Raw genomic sequence first — 15,454 nt, 5'->3', positions numbered from 1 at the left:
ACACACACACACACACACACACACAGTGGAGTTTGTCTGGATTGTGAATGACTCACATCCTCTCAGCCTTTGACCTCATGAGAAGGGAGGTAGAGTTTGCTTCACTTCCAGGAATTGAGTGGGATGCTTCCTCATGTGTCATACTGTAAGGAGGTGTAGTCTATACTGTATGTACCCACCTTTTTTTGCTTTCAGATTCACTCTGGGGAACACAGTGGTTTGGATGGGAAGGGCAGCTTGTACAGTACCTGCCAGGTGGAAGTAAATGCTGCTATGTTATTGGTTGGAAAGAGTCTCCTGGTGTTGATTTGCCCACTCCCATTTTCCTAAGCACACATACTTCCATGAGCACAGCACACAGCAGTGCCAGACAGCAAAGTGTTACTGAGGAGAAGGAAAAGAGGTTGAAACAAGCATCAAGAAATAAGAGAGGAGTGATAAGAAAAACTTGAAGGTATGTAACATGCCTGAGCTTTCTATGGGGGTAGAGGTGATGATTAAAAAAAATGTTTTGTGTAGAAAGGCTTATCCTAGTACTTAGACATCTTTCTGGAAATACTGATTTGAAAGTTGGATTTGGCATCCAACTTGGTATTTTGCTCTCTGTGCTCAAGTAATTTCCTATTAGTTAAATATTTGATTGTAGTCAGTCATATGCTGCTGGCAATTTCCAAAATGTGTTGTCTGAGGTGATATTTTGATTTGATGTGTGTGGTGTTTGATCAGTGGACAAAGAAATAGAGAAGTGTTAAAGGTCCAATGCAGCTGTTTTTATCTAAATATCAAATAATTTATGGGTAATAATTAAGTACCTTACTGTGATTATTTTCAATTAAAATGGTCTAAAAGAAACAAATAACGTATTTGCAAATAATTTGTCTAGGACTGTCTGGAAGTGGTTTGAGTGGGAGGGAAAACTGAACTAGCTGTTATTGGCAGAGAGGTTTGAAACTTTCTTTCTTATTGGTCTATTAACTAATTTACTGCCTGGTGATGTCACCAGGTAGGCCAAAACTCCATCCCACCAAAACAGGCTGAAATTTCAGGGTCTTTTCAAATAGCTCGTACACTAAAAGGGCATTAACTATAATTTTCACCATATTATTCCAACTTCAGAGTTTGGAAATATACTTTATATAAAACACAGGAAACCATGTTTTTTTGACTGCACTGAGCCTTTAATGCCTATATTCCAGAGCAGCATATTTGGATTAATGCCAACCTGCTAAATGGGGACTTCACTATTATTGTTATTCATAATAACGGTGGTGTATCTGCTGTTGGTGGATGTGTGCAAGGTGTCTCATTACCAAGGAAAAGTATAGTCTAGGTCTACCTGTCCTGTCTTACCATATCTGTTAAAAAAGGACATCTAAACCAATAGGCTAGTTTGACAGTACAGTACATGTTAGCTCGGAACCCCAGAGGCTATTTCCTAACTAGAATCCTCAACATCCTCCACATTGGCTAATTGTTTTTGTACTGTGAACCATGTGTAATTCTGAAATGACAGTTGAAATGAACGTGCATACTGTAGAACAGTAAGGCTGAGAGTGAATGCATGTAATCTGCTTGCCCTGGTTTCCAGACAGAAAGTCTGTGTGACGTCCCAGGAAACAAGTGGACACTTCACTGTCTCTGTATGACACTGAGAAAGATGACCAGGCAAGGCCTGTGTGTGCAGTGAATAGTAGCTTGGGGTCTTTAAGTTCATGAGTTCAGTGACTCAATGAGAGGCCTGAGTTGGATGAGTAGCTGCTGTGTGCTGGCTAGTGCCTTACTCCTTGCTGATTTATTCATCCACAGGAACCATGTGTCATTTTACACAATAGTGGCCTACTGTCGCTCACTGCAGACTACTCATACCATAGACCTATGGCTTACACACACCATACGCTGAGATAGGAGTATGATTGTCTAGGGTAGAATCTTATTTTTGTTCCGTTATTTGTGAGGTAAATGTAATATACTATATATTTTTCTTCCTTTTCAGCCAGCCAGAGCAGTCTTTTCCCGAGAACAACCGAGATGACCGTTGCTCCGTTCAGTCGCAGACAGTGGGCCTCCCAGTCCCTCAGAGTCACAGCTGCGGAATTGTCCATAGTTGGCACCAGAGGAAAGAACAATGCCATCGCTGAGCGCTTCTCGAAGTAAGTGGGGTACAGTAGTATTAAATATATTTATAAATAACTCAAGATAGTTCATATGTGTCGTTTACAGTGGGAGCAAATTACGGATAGTGGGCAGAATAAACAAGAAGTCGGACCAAGCCATGCGCGAGCGAGATCCTATCCGCGCGTTGTAGTATGTCTTTGCATATTTCTGTTAGGTTACGCCTCCTTTCTGAAATGTGCACAAACTCAATTGAACCTTGCACTCCTTCTAAACAACGCAATTTACCCCCCCCAAAAAGTTGGCAAAGTGTCAAGTCTATAAAACGTAGGGCACAGTGTTCTAAACAGATTCTAGTTTTGGGAAAAGAAAGCTAAAAAAAAGAGAGCAGAATGTCGGCCCAGTTTCACCTAGTTCCATTCTCTCCCACTACCTGAGACCGGACTTCCTCTCACTACCATTATGTTTCAGCTTTGTAGCCCCAGTCACGTGTCTGGGTTACCCCTTCAGTCTGTGGTCCTATTCACCTTAACTGTTACTCACTTTCTCTTCTTGCTTCACATGTACAGACACCCAGTTGTATCTATTGCTCTCACTCTCTTCCTATACCCTCATACTTGTTCCAAGGTAGAAACACAAATACTCACTTCAGTGTTAAGTTTATCTTTCCCTCTCCTACTGACCACTGATAGCTTTTCCCATCCCAGTCCGTTCTGCTGCTTGGAACCATAGCATTAGATCACACACTCCCTCCCACTCTCTGTCCTCTCCGTGTCTGCTGAGCAATATTTTGAAACTGGATTGAATAGTGCCAGTCTGCTTGTGCTATCATGCCAACTCATTGTCATGGAGTAGGCAAGAGCACAAACAGATCTGGGACCAGGCTAGAGTTTTACCAGTTTGTCTAGCCAAATGTGGAAACAGCACTGGCTAAGCAATGATACAGACAGACATTTCTGAGATCCAATTGATCCGTTATGCAACCCTATCCTCACAACCCCCTCCATCCTCTTCCAAGGTACCAACTGGCTGCAGAGGAAGCCAACCTGGAGAGGAAGAAAGCCGTAAGTACCCAGTCAAGGTTGAAGAGTCTAATATCTAATAAAGCTAGAGACATTGGGATGAACCTATTTCTCTCTCAGGCCTAAACACGCACAGTCATGCCTGTCCACATATTGCACTTGGAGGATACAGTAGTAAAGCTTTAATCCGTCTTCCGAGACGTTTAATCTGAAGGTAGATAACCTCTGTTGCTCCCAGTACCTCGCATCACTTCCTCGCTTCTGTTACAGACCTGATCAATTAACACTGGGTGGTCACGCACTTCACAGGCATGAAGGACTACAATGTAATGCCAGATCCCACCTGGGCAATACAGACACACTTCCTGGAGGTCTGTTGGCTGGGCCCGGGAATGTCACCTGAGGGGATATAAACAGACAGCAGGGAATTGAGTTATTTTCATTAAGCTTTTTCAATCCCAGGTATGTGTCTGAGTCTGGAATAAGTCGACTGTCAGCTGTTGTATTGTATTTTGAGCAAGGCTTTCAAGGCATTTAGTGGGATTTTTTGTTGTTGTTGCTACAATTATGTACATCGTCACTGTTAGCAGGAGAACTTAACATAAGAAAATCTGTTCGCCTTCACAGTTTGTGTGTGTGTGTGGGGGGGGGGCATGCTGCTGGTCTCTATCCTCAAAATGGTTCATTTCTCCAAAATATGACAATTTCCTGCTCTCTCGTTTTTGGGATTTTCCCCTTCTTTCAATTGACCTTTTCTGTTTTTTTCTCTCTCTCTCTTACTCATCCTCCTCCTCTCCTTTCTATGTTCTCCCCTCTCTCTTCCACTGTTACTCTATTTCTCTCCCTCCTTCCCTCTCTGTGTTTCTCTCACACTCTCTCCTGGCATAGAGGGGTGGGCAAGCTAGCTCCTTCATGCAGATCTTTTCTCAAAGCTCACATCTGGGAGAGCTTTTATCATTTCCACCCAACAGACACAGAGCCAACTGGATCTCCAGGTTACCGGGCTTTCCAAGGTTTTTACTATTTTTCTTTGACAAAAGGAGACAGACGGTAGTGAAAGGAAAACTATGAATTGTTAAGGTCCTTATTTCTCATTCATTTGAATGGCTGTGAAACTTTTAGCTCCACTTATCTTACTGTTTTGGTTGTCTAAACAGAGGACAATGCATCCGTTGTTTACTTGAAAGTAAGCATTGAAGCTTGTGTTAAAAACCCCTTAGAGTGTTCTCGTCATATGGTCCTAGTCATTTGATGAGCATGAGAAACTGTGTCGTCATAACCAGGTTGGGTTAACCAGGGAGAGGTCTGGTAGGAAGATGCTACTCAGGTTGAAAGCTAACGGTAGCTGTATTAGTAGCTATGGAAGAAATCGGAGACAGACTCGTCCCCTGAAACAATTGATGTGGGTGTAACACTGGTATCTGATCTGTATCCCTCCCTCATCCTGTAATTACTACCGCATATCATTCCTCAGCGTTTCTCTTTTACACAACACAAAACCAAAAAACTAATCCTGGTCTCTTAAGTATCTAAGTTATGGATTCAGCCAGTTGGGATGCTTCTGGAATGTGTCAGTGATTATGATCCGTTAGTCAGACAGACTGTCGGTCTTTACCCCCTCCTCCAGGCTGCGGAGCCGTCGCCACAGACTTCCCGCAGTTGCAACCTGAGTGTGTTGAAGAAGCTTTGGGAGCAGCCTGTCCAGTCAGCCACACCTTGTGCCACGCTACCCCACACTCGCCGCTTACTCCCCTCAGATCCTAACGCCAAGCACCAGACCCAGGCAACTCAGGCCCAGCCACCTCTCTCACCAGACCCCAACACCAGTCCCACAGCCGCAGAGGACCAGGCAGGACCAGGTATGGAGAGGAGACAGCAGCAGAGAGACCGAGAGAGGCAGGAGGGAGGAGCAGCAGAAGTGCCTTGCATCCCCAGTGAGAAGCCCGACATACCCCTCAACAACCTCAAGATGATGTTCGAGAAAGGAGAGAACCTTCAGAACAAAGTAAGTCCAAACTTACTGATTTACAAGCTACACGCCCCTAAATATTTTAATAGGATATATGTAATTTTTCTGCCATTTTCCACCACATAAATGATAAGAAATGAGAATGGCTAAACAGGAACAAAGCTGATGAACTACTGCAAAATGCATTGTTTCTTTAATCTTTTATTTTTATCAAAGTCGTTTGCTTCTTCAAATCTGTGGTTTCCACATGTATTTTGGAGAAACACTTGTATATTGTTTAAGTATTAGAAGTCCAGTGTGGTCATGTTGATCAGGTGTTGTAAGGCCTTCTACTCTGTGACGGTGACTTAAAAATGTGCCTTTCTTTCAAAAACAAGGACATTTCTAAGTGACCCCAAACTTTTGAACAGTAGTGTACATGCATACATACTAACATACATACAGTGCAATCGGAAAGTATTCAGACCCCTTGACTTTTTCCACAGTTTGCTACATTACAGCCTTATTCTAAAATGGATTAAATAAAATTAAAATCTGAATCTACACACAATACCCCATATTAACAAAGTGAAAACAGGTTTTTAGAAATGCATGCACGTTTTTATATGAAACTGAAAAACCTTATTTACATAAGTATTCAGACCCTTTGCGACAAGACTCGATATTGAGCTCAGGTGCATCCTGTTTCCAATGATCCTCCTGATGTTTCTACAATATCTGGGGAAGGGTACCAACACATTTCTGCAGCATCGAACTCTTTGGCCTGAGTGCCAAGCTTTACATCTTGAGCAAACCTGGCACCATCCCTACGTTGAAGCATGGTGGTGGCAGCATCATGCTGTGGAGAACGTTTTTCAGCAGCAGGGACTGGGAGACTAGTTAGGATTGAGGGAAAGATGAATGGAGCAAAGTACAGAGAGATCCTTGATTTTAAAAAAACTGCTCCAGAGCACTCAGGACCTCAGACTGGGGGTGAAGGTTTACCTTCCAACAGGATAACGACCCTAAGAACACAGCCTAGACAATGCAGGTGTGGCTTCGGGACAAGTCTCTGAATGTCCTTGAGCCACCCAGCCAGAGCCCAGACTTGAACCCGATAAACATTTCTGGAGAGACCTGAAAATATCTGTGCGTCAACGCTCCCCATCCAATCTGACAGAGCTTGAGAGGATCTGCAGAGAAGAATGGAAGAAACTCCCCAAATAATATATGAGATATAAATAGAGGTGTGCCAAGCTTGTAGCGTCATACCCAAGAAGACTCGAGGCTGTAATCGCTGCCAAAGGTGCTTCAACAAAGTACTGAGTAAAGGGTCTGAATACTTATGTAAATTATATTTACACCCCTCCACTAATTGGAGTAAACTAAGGGAAAACAACACTTAGGCTTCTGCTTCCAGCTTATACGTACTATATAGATTTGACAAACATACCTAGTTGAATAAACAAGGTATTTTACAATAGTTATCTTTGGTTTGTTTTTAATCCCATCCTTCAGCTCCCCTCAACCCCTCCCATCTGTCTCTGAACATCATCCATTTTGGATTTCTAACTGCCATTTCACAAAAGTTCTGAACCTATATACATTTTATGGACACGGTATATTTTACCTTAGTTATCTCGTTTGTTTTTTGTTGTCTCACCCTTCAGCTCCACTAAACCCCTCCGATCTCTCTTTGAACATCATCCAGTTTTGATTTCTGTTTGCCATATATTTTTCAACTGTGCTGTGATTCACAAAAGTTCATAACATTTCTATTCTCATAGTCTCTACAGATTGCAAACCAACGATAAACACCTTTGCTAAAAGTATTATATTATTGATCGATTGACTAGGACTTGTCAAATCACCCGGCAGAGACCGTGACTTAGATGTGTTTGCTAAGGAAAGGCCCTGTGAAGCAGCCCTATGAATTGTAGAGTTTTGAAATATTTTTTTTCTGAAGATGTAGCAGACAACAGGTCTGTGTGTCGTCAATGTTCCTGTTCCAGAAGTAAAGAATGTTGTGCTGTGTGTTCTCCAGGGGTCAGAGCCCTCCTGGGGTTAGTCATGCTGCCAGTCACATGCATCGCTCTGAGTGTTCTCATCTCACAGTACATTCCTACAGATGGGCTAGATATAAACATGCCCTTAGGCAGATAGGAGGGTAGGATGGGGGTTTCAAAACAAACTGTCCTCCTCCTCACACTCACTTTGGAGGTTAACAGCCATTTTGATAATAGAAAAGTGGGTAAACTCGTTTTAGAAGCAAATTATCCTTTTTATTCTAGGCTAATAGTCTATATCTTGTTTATTTTCCCTGGCTTGTATGAAATATTAGGCGTTGGAAATGAAAGGCCAGACTTTCAATGGAACTTCCTTATGAGGTAGCGTTTTTGGTTGATTGTTGATCAAGATTCAGACCTTCACATTCTTTTACTAAAGCTAGTTTACTAGTCTGTTTTTGAACATGGCCTGGACAACAGATCAGAGGATTGTTTTGTAGCGGCTTAATGAGTTGCCTCGCCACACCCCAGCTGGTTGAACCTTCCTTCCTTCCTTCCTTCCTTAAGCACATTAGCAGCTTTCTCTCTCCCAGCTGAAAGCCAGGAAGTGACCTGGGCTCTCCCCACACACCCCCACACCCTGGCCTCGACCCACACCTCCACGTCCAGCCCTGACTGGCTCCCTGCTCCTTGGCCTGTAGGCCTAGCCCCTCTCCCCGCTTCTCTTCCAGGGGCGGTGATGTCATGGGGCAGTGATGTCATGGGGCAGGCATTGCACGTGACTGCAGTAGAAATGAGCAAACTGAGCCTCCTCAGATAGCTCTTCCTCCACGGGTCCTCTCTGATTTATCAAAGAAAAGGCCTTCTCTCCCCCTCCTCTCCCTGGAGGAGACGATCATGAGGGAGAGGCACTTAATTGACCCAACTTCACCCCCCCTTTAGCCCCCCACTCCCCTCCCCTCTGCTCCTCTCTCTCTGTGTGACTGTGACGAGACAGAAAGGAAGGAGGCACCAGTCCAGTCGTGGTCCCTGCTCTGCTCTGTCAGGCAGCCCAGTCCAGTGGAGCTACAGACTAATGAACACAATTGAGTTAGCTGCTGTTGATATTCCAAACTCCTCCAGGACAGGTATGAGTGCTCCAGCGTAACAGTCTTCTTTCTCCTCTCCTCAACTCGTGCTTTGGTCTGCTTCTCCCTGAAGCTCCTTGCGTTGCTTTGCGAGAGGTAAATATATATATATTTTTTTTTCTTTGTTTGGTCTCAAACCCCTCGACCTCGGACCTCCTTGAGCTCACTATTCATCATTGCGGCCTTGAAACATAAAGCAGAGACTATCTGGGGTTTGCTTTCATTGCTTGTTGTTGGATTAGTATGTTTGTATTAGGTTATAGCGCATTATGCTGTGAATTGAATCTTTTGATGGGAGTGCTAGCATATACACAGACTACACTATGGTTGATGAAAGTACTGATCTGTCAGTGAATAGGGCTTTTTAAGGACTTTGTTTTTGTCAATGGTGGTTTTGTGCTATATGTAGCCTAGCCTACAACTCACTGATTTGAATTGGCCTTGTTTCTTGTTATTGTTCTGGGGCCCAGGCAGCCAGCCGGCAGGCGGTAGGCTTTAGGGAGGAACTTCAGTCTGTCTACGGGGGTTTTAATTGTCAGTGGGATTAGTGTCAGAGCTCTTTGTCTGGGCCGCTGATCAGTTCCTCCCTATCGAAGCTCAGCTGCCTTCTGGCTGTTTGTTTGTTTACATCCACCGCCTGCTCCCCCATATTGTTGAGGCACCACCTGTGACCACCGTCTGGAGAGGGGTTGAGAGGAGAGGGATCAGGCTGAAGAGTGGTCACGCTTGGGAAGGGGCCTCCGGCTGCGTTAGAGAGAGGTCTCTCGGCCTGGGGTCTGTCTGGGGTCTGGCTTCCTCTGCCTGGCTCTGTCTGGAGTCTAGTGCCTAGATTAATCCACTCTGGAAGATGGAACAGCACATATCACCCCCTTCTGCGAATGCAAATCTAAAATCCAGACGGCCACGAATGCACAACTCTATATAGACTTTTCCCCCGGAACAGCACTGCTCTGTCTCGTCCTTGTATTTCAGGATTTTATCCACCCTTTGCCTCCCCATCTCTCTCGGTCTGTCTGTGTATTATAAGGTTGTGCCCGGCGCAGTCCCAGCCGACCAAGGCTTTATGGCACCCTGCTGCTCCTCTAATCTCTGATACCGATCACACCCGTGGCTTACAGACACAAGCGGTACAGACGGATAGGAGGCAGGAGACCGGGCGCGTTCCAAATGGCACCCTATTCCCTACACAGAGCACTACTTTTGACCAGAGCCCTCTTTGCCCTGGTCAAAAGTAGTGCCCTATATTATAGGCAATACGTCAACATTTGGGACTCAACCATAGGCTGTTCTGGCATTGAGCGGGTAGAGGCCAGGTGAAGCCAGGCTTAACTTGAGTCTCTGCTATTACAGGTGTGCCAAGAACAGCATGTCTTCTCCTCTCGGCTTTTACCACTGACCTTTTGGCTCTACGAAATCCCTCTCTCACCGAAGGCCTGATCACTGAAACGAGAGTTGAAAAGTAGGCAGCCACTCGGTCTCGTCTTCAGCTGTGTTCAGAATGCGCTGTGCTGTGTGTCAGGCAGGAGGGTGACTGGTGAGTCTCCTGTCGGGTGCTGGTGTTGACTGGGGATGTGGGACTGTGGACAGGAAGACCGACTGGGGTGTCCATCTCGCCTTTTCCCCCTAAGGTTCTAGCTCACAAGGGGATTAGAGTAGAGGAGGGCTGGGCTGAGCACGAGAGGCAGACAGCTGGGACGGAGGCTGGACAACAAGCCAGGCTGATACTGCAGCGGACTCCCTGACCGGCTGCCACACCACCTCCTCGCCTCTCTCACCTATTTCCTTCTCATCTCTCCGCACCACTCGTCACTGTCAGAGCACTGGGCTCAGAGCTGTCTGATGGATGGCCCTGGTTCTCCCCTGCCTTAAATTTAGTTTCAGCGACGTGAGCATCATGTGGTTCTGTATGCAAAGCACGAGGCAAGTGCTGCTGGCCTTATTCCGTATGTTCAGAGCCTGCTCAATTTACAATGTAAAGGCTACCCTAATGGAATATACCGTCCTGATAGCGTGGCTTGGTTCTGTGTTTCCAGGTGTCCAGAGAGCCTGTGAGGATTGGAGGGACCGGAGGCATCACTGACAACATGGATCAGCTACTTGGAGGTACTATTACGCTGACAGAGCGCTCTCTCGCTCACTCACGAGTTAAAAGCAAATGTACTGCGAGGATGCACATATTGTTTCTCTAGGCTAGAGAGGCGTACAGACAGACTAAGCATACGTAAGTTGTCCAGACTACCTCTTTCCTGTAAATGTACTGGGTCAGTGACTGTAGATGGCGCCTTCCTAAAGTGCAGTGATCAGCAGAATGTCTGATTACAGGAAGAATGATAGTTACGGGAAGAGGGCTTTTCCCTTCTATTCCCCCTGTGACCCTGTGTTCCCGTCGCAGCCTGACGAACACCATGGGCATATCCCAAATAGCATCCAATTCCCTATATAGTGCACTGCTGTTGACCAAATACCATAGGTTCTGGTAAAAAAATAAATAAATAAGAGTACACTATATAGGGAATAGGGTGCCACTTGGGACGCATCCCATGACCCAGACAGTCTGCATTGTGCTGAATGGATCACCTGTACTGTCGTCTCCATAGCTTATGAGAGGTGTGTGTGTGTGTAACCTGTGCTTCTCTCTGTCGGGTCTCCTAGATTCAGGGAGCATAGAGTCCATGCCCCTGAGGGACAGGATGGCCATGTACCAGGCTGCTGTGTCTAAAACAGAGGTGTTATCCTCCTCAGTCAGCGTGAGTACCTGTCCTTTACTCTGCTTCACTGCCTGCCTGCCATGGAAGATCATGTAAGAAGTCCATGGTTCTTAAACCTGACGGAACTTGACTAGCCTCGTAAGGTATAACGATCCTGAAGTCGTGCGAGCTTACATTCTGTTCGAGAAAAGAGAGCGCAGCGGTGGTCTTGGATCAGGCTGGAACTTGACCCCAAAGTGAGAACTTCAGGCCCATCGCGGCCAGAAGCTGTCAGTTACGGGTTACTATGATTTGATTTATTCATTTAACCAGGCAAATCAGTTAACAAATTCTTATTTACAATGATGGCCTACCCCGGCCTAACTCTAAAGACGCTGGGCCAATTGTGCACCGCCTTATGGGACTCCCAATCACGGTCGGTTGTGATACAACCTGGAAACAAACCAGGGTCTGTAGTGACGCCTCTAGCACTGAGATGCAGTGCCTTAGACCGCTGCGCCACTTATCCCAACTCTAAAACACGTCCCTGTTTTTCTCTCTCTGGCAGAGTGATCAGCTGGACTCTGACCTCTGCAGCAAACAGAAGGAGAATGTACCCCCAGGCAGTGTGGACACGGTGAGGGATTGTGTTCTCGTGTGTGTGTGTGTGTGAGAGAAACACACCTCTAAATCACCACCTCTCCCTCTCCTCTCAGGGTCCGGACTCAGAGCCCAACAGTAGGAAAGCATCTTCCACAGAGAGCAATGGTAACTGATTTGGTGCTCCACTGCATTTCACCAGATCTACAGTATATTCTTGTCTGTCATTATTTATGTCTCCTCTATAGATTTCAGCTCGTGAACCTTAGGTCAGTATTTTCACAACAGCTCCCTCTGGTGTCCAAAGTGTACCATTACTGATTTTAGTCTCACCACAGCAGGCTCCAGTACCGGCACCTTCTCTGCATCCCCCCCGACTCAGAAGGACCAAGCTCAGCCCAAGACCTCCAGGGTGAATTCAACAGTCCCTTTTCTGTATTTGTCTCAGAGCAATTGCCAAACCAACCATTCACTCTCCCAACGTGCCTTGAATGCCTCTATTTTGTGTGTGTACAGAGCTTCTGCTTGCCTGCAAGAGAGAGTTGTGTGTCATGTCAGAAGACAGTCTACCCTTTAGAGCGTCTGGTAGCCAACCAAAAGGTCTACCACAACACCTGTTTCAGATGCTCCCACTGCAACACCAAACTCAGGTGAGGGGATAGGATGGGACAGACACCATGCAGCAAGGAATTGTTTATTTGTTAAAACATCTGTTAATCTCACTATTAGTGGAATTGATATCGTCTTTAGGTCCACAGTGTTGTTCCTCTTGAGTTAAGGATCAGGGTTTATGCGGCAAGATTAGAAAAATATATTTCAATGTTGTCTTTGTCTCCCTCTGCTGGCCAGCCTGGGGACCTACGCCTCTCTGCACAGCCACGTCTACTGCAAGCCTCACTTCTGCCAGCTGTTCAAGGCCAAGGGCAACTACGACGAGGGCTTCGGCTTGCGCCCTCACAAGGAGCTGTGGGAGACCAAAGGAGAGAGTGGGGCTGGGGAGGAACCCAGGACAGAGCTGACTACCAAGGCCACCTCCTTTTCCAAAGACAAGCTGAAGAAGTGCGCCTCTACTGGCACGCTGTTGGTCAGCCCAGCAGTAGAGGAGTCTCCACTGGCCAAGGTCAACATGGTGACGGCCTCCCTGGAGACCCGCGCCCAGAGCTCAGCAGAGAAGGACAAGCCAGTGGAAACACGTCGGCTGAAGATCTCCTGGCCCCCCCGCACTGAAGGAGACGGAGAGGGGGGTAACACTGGGGACAGTCCCACCTCAGACGGGAGCTCCGCTGGGAAACAATCCCGTGCTAAGTGGCCCCCAGAGGATGACTCAGCCTCCACCGACCAGAGCCCAGAGCCCACCATACGCTCCACCCTCTGCAGGAGCGCCTCCCTCAAGGAGCGTAGCCGACCCTTCTCATTGGCCATGGCCTCCCATGCTCCCGCTCCTGCTGCCAGTCAGACAGCCAATCCTGAGCCACTGGAGAGAAGCTCATTTGAGGACAGGGAGCCTGAACTGGCCTGTAGCCCTGAGGAACAAGGCATGGAGGACCAGGAACAACCAAACAGCCTGTCACCCGACTACCACACGCCTTCTAACGACAGCTACGTGGACATCCACACCAGCTCTGAGGACGAGGGGATGGAGGGGAGAGTCGCACGTCTGAAAGACCACCACGAATTACTAGAAGCAAACCATGAACAGGGAGCAAAGAATGACGGGGAGGAAGAGGAAAAGCTGGAGGGAGAAGAAGAGGGAGCAGGAAAAGAGGGGGAAGGGTTACCTTCTCAAAACTGCCAGACTGCCTCGTCAGAGATGGCCGCGCCCCCCTCGTCTCTGGAGACTGAGCCGAGGTCCAAGACCAACCGCACGTCTCAGGATGTGGGCTTCTGGAACGGCGAGGAGGCCGTGTCTGTAGAGGAGATGATTAAGAGGAACCGCTACTATGAGGAAGATGAGGACGAGGAGGACTGAAAGAGACTGGACTGGCGTTTATCATGCCATGAAAACGATCAGCCATTATCACCACACTGACTGTTAACTTCTTCCCCCCTTTTCATTTCCCTGTTACTAAGGAACAGTGTCTGGCTGCGTTTGGTGCCATGTCAGGTGTTATACTCTCTCTTAGCTCTATTTGTGCCTCTGAACTATCACCTCAATTGGAGTGATCAAGTCCTCAGAATATCTACATTGTTAGTTTTCCATAATATAGATTTATTGAAGCACAGATCAGTCTTATGTTTGTATCATTCAACGCTAATTTTAAGATATTCCATGATCTGAAACGACCTATTGTGGGTCATTTATTTCTGTCCATTCTACCTTAGTCTGGATGATGGCACAGTAAAAAACAAACGAATGCTGATGATACCAACTGAACCCAGTGAATGAGACATATGAGTCTGTATTTAGAGAGTCCGATTAATGTTTTTAAGGTGGATTGTTTGATCAGAACCGCAGGAGAGCTCAGCTGAAAGGACAGGATCGGTTTTCACCATATTCATTCTGCTTGTTATCATTGTTTGTATGAATTTAAAAAAGGATGCACACAAAATATTCTGTGACCTCTAGTCTCATTCTAGTTTGGACACGGACTCATTCAAGGGTTTTTCTTTATTTTGACTTCACTACATTGTAGATTAACAGGAGACAAACTATGAAATTACACATATGGAATTATGTAGTAACCCAAAAAGTGTTAAATCAAAATATATTTTATATTTCAGAGTCTTCAAAGTAGCCACCCTTTACCTTGATGACAGCTTTGCACACTCTTGGCCTTCTCTCAACCAGCTTCACTTGGAATACTTTTCCAACAGTCTTGAAGGAGTTCCCACATGCTGAGCACTTGCAGGCTGCTTTTCCTTCACTCGGCGGTCCAACTCATCCCAAACCATCTCAATTGGGTTGAGGTCGAGTGATAGCGGAGGCCAGGTCATGATGCATCCCTCTCCTTCTTGGTCAAATAGCCCTTACACAGCCTGGAGGTGTGTTGGGTCATTGTCCTGTGGAAAAACAAATGATAGTCCCACTAAGCACAGACCAGATGGGATGGTGTATTGCTGCAGAATGCTGTGGTAGCCATGCTGCTTAAGTGTGCATTGAATTGTAAATAAATCAGTCTCAGCAGCAAAGCACCTCCATGCTTCACGTGGGAACCACACGTGCGGAGATCATCCGTTGACCTGCGTCTCAAGGACTTATCAGACCAAGGACAGATTTCTACCAGTCTAATGTCCATGGCTTGTGTTTCTTGGCCCAAGCAAGTCTCTTATTCTGATTGGTGTCCTTTAATAGTAGTTTCTTTGCAGAAATTCGACCTTGAAGGCCTGATTCACAGTCTCCTCTGAACAGTTGATGTTGAGATGCGTCTGTTACTTGAACTCTGTGAAGCATTTACTTGGGCTGCAATTTGAGGATGGTAACTGATTAACTTATCCTCTGCAGCAGAGGTAACTCTGGGTCTTCCATTCCTGTGGCGGTCCTCATGAGAGCCAGTTTCATCATAGGGCTTGATGGTTTTTGCAACTGCACTTGAAGAAACTGTAATTTCTCTTTGCTTATTTGTTCTGTTTTTGCCATAATATGGACTTGTTTTTTTAACCAAATAGGGCTATCTTCTGTATACCAGCCCTACCACTCACAACACAACCGATTGGCTCAAATGCATTAAGAAGGAAATAAATTCCACAAATGAACTTTTATCAAGGCACACCTGTTAATTGAAATGCATTCCAGATGACTGCCTCATGAAGCTGGTTGAGAGAATGCCAAGAGTGGCTACTTTGAAGAACCTCAAATATAAAATATTGATCAATATTTTGATTTGTTTAACATTTTTTTGGTTATTACATGATTTTTGCACATGTGTTGTTTTTAAGTCTTTATTCTTCAATGTAGAAAATAGTAGAAATAAAGAAAAACCCTGGAATGAGTAGGTGTCAACTTTTGACTGGT

The 15,454-nt window shown here is 45.9% G+C and overlaps 1 protein-coding gene across 6 annotated transcripts; it reads left to right on the top strand.

The window, feature by feature from the left end:
* Positions 1–202: 202 nt before the first annotated feature.
* On the top strand, positions 203–15,431 carry LOC118360070 (LIM domain and actin-binding protein 1-like). Of its 6 annotated transcripts, none has more exons than XM_052482434.1 (12): positions 203–454; positions 884–943; positions 1,994–2,150; positions 3,131–3,176; positions 4,762–5,139; positions 10,249–10,318; positions 10,868–10,962; positions 11,471–11,539; positions 11,619–11,670; positions 11,841–11,914; positions 12,019–12,152; positions 12,352–15,431. In XM_052482434.1, the coding sequence occupies exons 3-12, from the start codon at positions 2,029–2,031 to the stop codon at positions 13,469–13,471; spliced, it is 2,160 nt and encodes a 719-aa protein (XP_052338394.1). In that variant the 5' UTR covers positions 203–454; positions 884–943; positions 1,994–2,028; the 3' UTR covers positions 13,472–15,431. The 6 variants fall into 6 exon arrangements, with proteins under 6 accessions (XP_052338394.1, XP_035595042.1, XP_035595040.1 ...); XM_052482435.1 differs by lacking the exons at positions 203–454; positions 884–943 and adding exons at positions 3,405–3,596; positions 4,023–4,147 and having other exon boundaries at positions 2,060–2,150; XM_035739149.2 differs by lacking the exon at positions 884–943 and having other exon boundaries at positions 11,844–11,914.
* Positions 15,432–15,454: the final 23 nt, after the last annotated feature.

This window comes from Oncorhynchus keta, chromosome 27 (genome assembly GCF_023373465.1).
Source record: "Oncorhynchus keta strain PuntledgeMale-10-30-2019 chromosome 27, Oket_V2, whole genome shotgun sequence".
NCBI lineage: Eukaryota > Metazoa > Chordata > Actinopteri > Salmoniformes > Salmonidae > Oncorhynchus > Oncorhynchus keta.
Note: the sequence above shows the minus strand (reverse complement) of the source record. Positions and strands in the feature narration are given on the sequence as shown.